General features: G+C 38.1%; 2 protein-coding genes across 2 annotated transcripts in view; both read right to left on the reverse strand.

Annotated features, from left to right (window-relative positions):
- LOC109486627 overlaps positions 1 to 1,641 on the reverse strand; it is a 10,551-nt gene extending 8,910 nt beyond the window's left edge. Inside the window, exons 1-2 of the mRNA XM_019790485.1 lie at positions 1,434 to 1,641; positions 444 to 678 (exon numbers count right to left, since the gene is read on the reverse strand). Of these exons, the coding sequence (XP_019646044.1) occupies positions 444 to 678; positions 1,434 to 1,641 (443 nt within the window). The remainder of the gene's footprint in view (positions 1 to 443; positions 679 to 1,433) is intronic.
- Positions 1,642 to 4,902: 3,261 nt separating this feature from the next.
- Positions 4,903 to 8,658, reverse strand: part of LOC109486628 (protein YIF1B-like) — a 7,936-nt gene continuing 4,180 nt past the window's right edge. Inside the window, exons 4-8 of the mRNA XM_019790486.1 lie at positions 8,441 to 8,519; positions 7,648 to 7,705; positions 7,177 to 7,332; positions 5,957 to 6,050; positions 4,903 to 5,154 (exon numbers count right to left, since the gene is read on the reverse strand). Of these exons, the coding sequence (XP_019646045.1) occupies positions 4,996 to 5,154; positions 5,957 to 6,050; positions 7,177 to 7,332; positions 7,648 to 7,705; positions 8,441 to 8,519 (546 nt within the window). The 3' untranslated portion in view covers positions 4,903 to 4,995. The remainder of the gene's footprint in view (positions 5,155 to 5,956; positions 6,051 to 7,176; positions 7,333 to 7,647; positions 7,706 to 8,440; positions 8,520 to 8,658) is intronic.

Raw genomic sequence — 8,658 nt, forward strand, 5'->3', positions numbered from 1 at the left:
ACTGCAAAATTTTTGTAGTTAATTTAGAACCAACCAATTTTTTTTTTTTTTTTTGCAAATCAGAAAAAAATGGACGGGGCGATCTGATTCTGAGAAGCAACAAATTAAATTGGTGTGGCCTTACAATGCCCATACCCATGGGGTCCCCCCCCACAAGGCTGAAAGGTCCACTTTTTATGTAAAGGTCCAAGATTTTTCTTTAGATGGACTGATTCGTATCACCAGCGGGGATGGAATCGAATAAAAACTGCCTACTTTTTCATTGAATAAAAAGTTATCTTTGATTTTTTTCTTTGAAATCCTTTCAAAAATGCAGGAAATGCCATTTCAGAAGGTTCATTTTTCAAAATTTTCAGGGGGAGCATACCCCCGGACCCCCCTAGGAACCTTGCGCCTAAGGCGCTCGCTGGTCCCTCAAGCACTGGAACCCCCCATTCAAAAACCTGCCTACGGGCATGCTTACCTTCCTTCCTTGGAGGATACTGTGGTAGAACATCTCCACAGGTGTCTCTCCTGTCAGCCCATCCTTGATGGTTGGGTCAGCCCCCTGCTGCAGAAGCTGGTGAACAAGCCAGAACAGGTTGTTGGCAGACGCGATGTGTAGACAGGTGATGCCCTGGTGGTCAGGAATGTTGAGGTCAGGCCTATAGGACAGAAGAGAGTCCAGCAGTGCAGTACCTGTATGGGCAGAGCATATTTAGGAGTGAGTGGCTAATACGAGACGGGGTTTTGCCAGGCCTCCATCTGGATGATTTGTAGATACATCTAGAGGAGTACTACCATCTAGTTTGATTTTCTTGGTCATACGTATACGAATGGGTTGAATAAGAAAAATAAAAAAAATAATCTATTTTTATGTGCGGGGTGTGTGCGGGGATTTGTTATTCAGCACCAAGGACAGATCTGTTGTATTTCTTTGTTTCCAGATAGTGTGTTAAAGTATGATCAGATGGAACAAACACAGAGCAAACACCAACCACAGCTGACTTTGGAACTATGGTTGGGGAGTGTCTGGCAGTGCTCGGGAGGCCATATTATTCCAGAGCAGTGCTGTGTACCGGTTTGCTGTAAAAATGTTTTGGTTCAAGTCCAAAAAAACCTAAAAGTCAAGAACCGATTTCCGGACATCACACATACCCCTTTCCAAACCACCTAAAACCTTCAATAGATTGCAAAATCTGTGCTGCAAAATGAAGAAAACATTGCCATCAGGCATAGTCAAGTGTCGGCCTCCATGTTATGTAGCCCAAACAAGTTTTGCCCAAACAACATTGCAAGGTTGCCAACATGCAATTTTGTATATACCATGGGTTTAGATCCGGACTTACAAGTCTGGAACTGAATCATTATTCTAAACCTCTGGACTTGAATCCGGACCTGAACCTAAATGTGGGTCTAGGAGCACTATTCCAGAGGCTTGCGGTAAAACTTACCCTGTCTGGTCACTACAAGGGGATCGCCTGACTTGACTGCTGCCCCCTCAGCTAGATAGTGGAGGGCCGTACTCCCAGTGTGGTCCCTGTAGTTCACACTGATCCCTGCCTCCAGACAAACATCCGCCATCTCCTTATCCAGGTCATACGCTGCTCGTAACAGGTCCTTGTTGTCCAAAGCCTTGGAAAAATCCATCACAACCTCCATGGCTGTAACCGTAACTCAGTAAGAGAGGCTGAAATTGTTGTCCAAAGCCTTGGAAAAATCCATCACAACCTCCATGGCTGTAACCGTAACTCAGTAAGAGAGGCTGAAATTGTTGTCCAAAGCCTTGGAAAAATCCATCACAACCTCCATGGCTGTAACCGTAACTCAGTAAGAGATGCTGAATGTTAATTCGTCTCCTCTGCCTTGAAAATTCTCACAGGAAGAAGACAATTAAATTATTCAAGATGTCATTTATCCCTGATGTCACATGATGGAGTGGTGACATGGAGAAGCACTATACCTTGCTTGTGATGGACTTAAAATCCTGAATGATTCAATGCAAATATTTGAATTATTAATACGTCTCTCATCATTGACCTTTTAGAGCAAGAGGCAATGCTTAAAGGAAGATCCATGGTCTTAATTTTTTGAAAGCAATAGAATTATTCATACACAGATTAATAAGAACTATGGTATACTGGTATTCTTTTGTTTTAATTTACTTCATCAATATGAAACTTTTCTACTGAAACTACATTAAGAAGTTAGAAGTGAGAATTTCCGGTGAGAACAGAACATAAATTGGAAGCAAACTTGACAAAGCCATGCTTTTTTAAGTAAAATTTATTGACCAAAAACAAAAGGACAAATACTGATACAATGTTGAATACAAGTTTGAAACATCAATTTCACAGCTTTACATGTACTTCATGAATGGTCGACCCTTGTGCATGAATCCAGGTTTTCACATACCAGTATTTCGTAGTGACTAGTGCTGTGTACCAGTTTGCTGGAGTTCCGGACTTGTACAAATGTAAAAATGTTTAGGTCCAAGTCCAAAAAAACTAAAAGTCAAGAACCAATTCTAGACTTACTACAAAAAAAAACCCATGTCACATACCCCTTTTCTTTCCATACCTTCTGTAGATTGCAAAATCTGTGCTGCAAAATGAAGAAAACATTGCCATCAGGCATCGTCAAGTGTCAGCCTCCGTGTTATATGGCCAAAGTTTTGCCTAAACATTGTAAGGTTGCCAACCTAAACCTCTGGACATGAATCTGGACCTGAACCTAAATGTGGGTTTAGGAACACAGCACTAGTAGTGACAAGGAGTCAGAAATTGGTCTCTTATGGTACCATGGTGATTGATATACATCTAACATGTACTTCATACCTTGTTTCATACATCGTACATGTCCATGCTTGCTTCAGGCACAACTGGCATACAATGTAATTATATTATAAACTTTACACAAATGCTGGTTCTGTGCCATAAGAAACAAAAGAAGCAAGACTGCTAAAACAAACTTAACCTATAGTCAAATGTTTCAAGCAACGTAACAGAGATATATAAAATGAGAGGGGATTGTTAAACATTGTTTTTCTTGTATAACAGCCATTGTGATACACGTACATGCTTTTTGGAACAGAATTGCCGGTGAAAGACCAAAATGAAGGATGAATTATGACAATAACATATTACTGCAATAAATAACTTTGATAACAACACTATACTATTCTTCCTTTCTTCAATTGCTGACTCTAACTTGTGTACAAAATACACTTCTACATGTACACAACCCAATGTTTAAAATATTTAAGGAGGCCCAATGAATTTTTTTAACCTTTGCTCAGAAGCAAACCTAATTTTCTTCTGTAATACAAGTAAAGTCAACTATTTCATGGCCACAATATCATGAACTCATATTCTGTACTTCATATTCAACTTAAAGTCTATATTCAATATGAACCATTCATAAACGATGAGCACTTGACATCAGGATCACTTCTTATCCAAAAATACCATGTGTATATAAAAAATAAGTCATATTTGAATTATTTGATGTGTATTTTTCTAGGACTTTTCACATGGAGAATGATTTTCATAAATCCCTAACGTTTTTGTAGTGCAAATGCAATTGTATAATGAAAGTTTGCTTGATGGTGAAACTATACAGTAATAACAGTTAAGAATATCTTTTGTTTCACAACATTATCCCGACAAGAAAAGATGTGAAGTGCAAAAAGGTTGAAGCATATAGTTTACTTTTGTGCTCTACCATGCAAATGTGATCCAGGTATTATCATGAAAGTTCATCTGTGTTGGTAGTTACATGTTCAAAATTAAAACTTTTCAATCCAACACAAACGGGGGCCGACATCATCTACCAGATACCTTTGACCCAATGTTGACGTCACACTTCAAAGAAGCTACGTGATAAGCCTCACTGGGTCAGTCCACTGGGTCAGTCTACTGAGACCAGAGTGACTGGTCAAAAGCTCTAGTTGAGAGAACTTTTTACGTTGGATCGAAGGTATTAAGGTATGAAATATTTTTATAGGTTTTAGTGACTTTCCATCTGTAGCATTCTGTATCATTAAATTTTGTACATCCATGGTAATGGTTGGTATGTTGTCATTGTTGTGTTTCATAGTCAAATACTCTGTGCTCTAGTCTATGGTACAGTCATTTTGTTACTGTGTGACACTTTAACACATTATACAGTGCTGAAAATCAAAATCATACATAGTACACATTTCAAACATGGTTATAACATTGTCTTCGGCAAGAGTGACTAGATTGTTTTTTTCTTTTGTCAGTCTACTGTCTAGGCTCTACAATTCAGTAAGTGTTTATGACTTTTGGAGATTGAAAGTAAAGTCTGTCACTATTTACTGGCACATCAAAACATACATGTATTGGCTATTGACTTGAACCATAATTATGTAGTTAGTGAGAATACCTTTTTATACTACAGCTTTCTACAATATACTAGAACTGTACAGTTTTTCACACTCACAATAACCTTCGATCCTTCAAGTCCGAAAACTGGCTGCCCCCTCCCCCTTCTATTTATAGCAAAATTTGATTGTATGATCAAAAAATTTAACTAAGTTTCTGAACAGGATTCAAATACTTGCTTTGCACATTAAAGGAGACAAGTTTTGTACAAAATCATTGGCAATTTTTGGACGTCGAAACCTAGCAGTTTAGACAGGAACTTAATGCAGTATAGTTGTACATGTAACTTTCTTTTGTGTTCTTTTAAACAAAGAGTATCAAATCTTTATAATTATATTGCATTTTCCTATTCTGACACACTATCTCTGGTTTCTTGTTGAGCTGGGCAGTCTAAGGTTTGGAAACACTGGTGTGACTAGGATCAGAGAAAAAAACTACAAATCTCAAAAACCACTTTGACATCCAACAAAAAGAAAACACACTCCCAGATTTTTGACGGACTTTTCTAAAACTTTTCGTGGTATTTTTTTCATTGTGTTGGATATGAAAAGTTTTCAAAATTCGTACCGGTAGTACGCTTTCTACCAAAAAAGAGTTGCTTGAGTTACTTTCAGTTTTGATTGGGGATGAGATGCCTTGTTAACCAGCACATGAAGACTGGCTGGAGAACGGCGATGGCCAGCACGAGATACGTTCTCCCCTTGTTGCCTCCGCTGCCTCCCATGTCGTGCGACGCATCCGGCAAGATCACCAACCGCAGTGTCCGTAACTATGGGGGTGACATAAGGCATGAACAAACTGGTATGAGAAAGCTGTCAGATCTTTCCAAACATCTTACTTACATCTTACATTCTGATCTTCCCCAGGTAGGTCTTAGGGTCAGTTGAGAGCATCTCCTTCTCCATTCCTTCGTCCATCTTGAAACACCCCCTCCTCCCCCTCAATTCTGTCTAGTCTGCCCAGTCTGTACTTGGTCAATATTTGGTTGGGGTCAGTGGCATAGTAGTAGCTGTTCGGCTCAGGCCCAAGAGGTCCCGGATTCGAAACCTACCCGATGTCACCGATCTTGTGCCCTTGGGAAAGGCACTTTACATGACTTTCCTCACTTCACTCAGGTGTACATGAGTACCTAGCTTCGGGTAAGGACGTTCCTCGTATAGGACTTTAAATGGAGGTCCTGTGTTTGGGACAACCACACCCCATGCATGTTTAACTTAAAGAACCCACCACACTTTTCGAAAAGAGCAGGGGTCCTTCCCGGTGTGAGTGGTTCAAACCTTACAATCCGGTCTCAGGTTTGACACCTTGAAGAGGTGACCTGTTATGTCAATCCTTCCACAAATGTGGTACATCTTCATAAATAAATAAATAAACATTTCTTGCATGACCTTCCTAAAGGGCACTTGCTCATTGGTTTATCTTTTGAATCCTTCCTTCTTCAATTTTTTTCAACATGCCCTTAAGCCATCTATAGCTACAAAATGTAAGTGCTCCCCTTTCTATATCTTCATCGATCAATGTTATCCCAAGAATTTCTCCAAATCCCAAGAAGTGCAAACGTGAGTACTTACCAAAAAGAAAAACATACTAGCACTGCACCATGCCAGGGCCAGGTAGTACCCCATGGAGCCAAACAACATCCCTCCTAGCAGAATGCCAATCATTCTGAAAAAAATAAACAAACAGATAAACAACAATGACTACTATTATTGATTTCTGAGTATTCACTAAAATTCTGACTACTGATTTAGAAAGATAAAATTTTAGCTTTTTAACTGTAGTCAGAATTTTAGTGAATACTTGTTTAAACAAGAGTTCCACGATCTCATACCTTCGCCAAATGATGTTAACCCTTGCGGTTGAAGAATTATACAATTTTGATAATTGATTTTGCAAATAAGATCCTCATTTGCATGGGTTATATCAGTTGATCATATTCTCCACCCAATGACAGGCTATTATAGCACTTCCTCATAAATTATGCAAATGAGGTCATGATTTGAATAAATTATGTTTATTCATGTTCGCCTTCACTTAACTTCCAAATGTGGCAAGTATGAAATTCCCAGCAGTTACAACTGTGAAATTATAAAAATTTTCCATTAATTATGCAAATTAGGTCTTCATTTACATAATCTATATCCTCAGATGTTTTTTTTATTCTCAATTGCATGTCACAAGTGTTTCATCGTCCTATTATCGAACAAAGCAGATTTATAGAATTTCTTTCAACAGTTCATATTATCATTAATTATGCAGATTTTCTATATGCATAGTGAAGTTAACTCGAAGTATGAAACGCCAATCATAAGCCACTTAGGAATCATAGCATTTTCACAGTGACTATGCAAATCACTTGGCAAGCATAATTAGCATCTGTTAACATTCCACCTGCCTTAAACAATACTGGTATGTTCCCATTATCAAAGTCCAAATACAACTATCTGAAAGTTGGTGATTCCCTTTTACAGACTCCAGGAAGAATCATGTAAAATTTACACTTACTAACAAAGATGCAAATGCATAATGTTTACCTTTTCACATGGTCTGCTCTGTTAATTCTTACTCAAATACATTCATGTATACGTGTATGGTCAGACAGGAGTATAAATCCCTCCTGCTATGAAATTGCAACATGATGTAACCCAACACCAGTTACCAAGGCAACAGCCACAACATCGGTTCAGGTCAGAGGTCAGAAGAAGAAGAAGAGGAAGAAGAAACTGAGCAAAAACAATATGTTTTCCTTCGGTGAACATAACAAACAAAAAAGCTGACTATCCATACGTACCCTACATATTTATATCCACAGAAGGCTAGCAGGTCGAATGTCTTGATGTCAGTAGCTACGCTGAGGATGTACATGGCCATGGTGATGACCACTATCTCCAGGATGAGCCACACCAGCGCAGAACTGGCCTGCATACCCAGCAGTTCAGGGGTAAAACTGGAGGAATTTATTTACATTACAATACATGTATTTCATTATCACAAACTATTCAGGAGAAAACCAGTTCTGAAGGAGAAACCATGCTTGAATATAATGTTTCAAAATGTTTGAAGAACAATGATACAGTAAAAATATGGGGGGATGGTAACTGAAATGAGAGGAGGGGGACAAAAAAAATTTCCTCCATCCCAGAGGACAATTGGGATAGCCCACACACCAATTGTATCTATAATTATATTTTAATTCATCTACGTGTACTATATTATGACCACATCGAAATTAATATTATATAATCCACTTGTAGAAACAAACCTGTTTTGTGTTCCTAGGCAGTATCCAGCAACCAGAATGTACGTCACAAATGCCATAACTGGAAGAAAGGAGCATCATACAGGTCAAAATACAGATTCTATACATAACTATACCTGAACGTGTTAGGTTTAATCTCGCACAACATCTGCATTGTACAGCTACGTACCAGAATTAATTATTCTACAGTTACAATTATAACTAATATTTTCAAAAGTAAATATTTCATTTTATGGTACTTTCCCATCATATTTAAGTACATGTTTGCTTTTCCTACCAGTAACGTCTCAGTGAACATTGTTCACCTACATTTGTACTTGCTTTTTGAAAAGGAACTAGAGGTCAGAGATCTCATGCCTTCGTCAGAGGTACATTGTTCTAGAGAAATGAACATGTGTATTCTTTACTTTTTTAATAATCAATTTGGTCTAGAGTGCAAAAGAATCTCTGCAAACACCAATTCAATTTGTTGGTTCACAGATTTGCTGGCTTCATTTTTTTCTGATTTGCAAAAAACATATCAGCCACTGAATCAACTTCAAAATGCTCAAAAAGTCCCTTCCCTCCTTCCTTTTATAGTATTTTTTAAATTGTTACAGTTTTTCCATCTACATGTATAATTGCAGTGGTTTGATTAAAAGTTTGAAATTCATTGTTTGAATTACAAATCAGCCTGGTATAGCATTTGACTTCATATTTTTTCTGAAATAATCCGAGAACCAACAAATCAAATTGGTGTGACCTGGTAAATAAGCCGTTTTATGTGTCAAGTTAAAGAAAATGGGAATGGTCTCACCTGGTATGTACAAGTCTGGAGCATTGATTTCATATCGGGGTGCAACAGGCTCCTCCTTGTTGTATCTTATGGACCAGTTCTGTAGGAGGGGAAAATCAGTACCTCTATCTTAGGCCTAACAAAATAAATGTTGTGTTTCCTATTACAGTCCAGAAAAAATTAGGGTCGGTAGGTAGGGATTCTACTTTTTTTTTTTTTTTNTTTTTTTTTTAGTTTTT

The sequence above is a fragment of the Branchiostoma belcheri genome, unplaced genomic scaffold (assembly GCF_001625305.1).
Source record: "Branchiostoma belcheri isolate BF01 breed outbred unplaced genomic scaffold, Haploidv18h27 scaffold82, whole genome shotgun sequence".
NCBI lineage: Eukaryota > Metazoa > Chordata > Leptocardii > Amphioxiformes > Branchiostomatidae > Branchiostoma > Branchiostoma belcheri.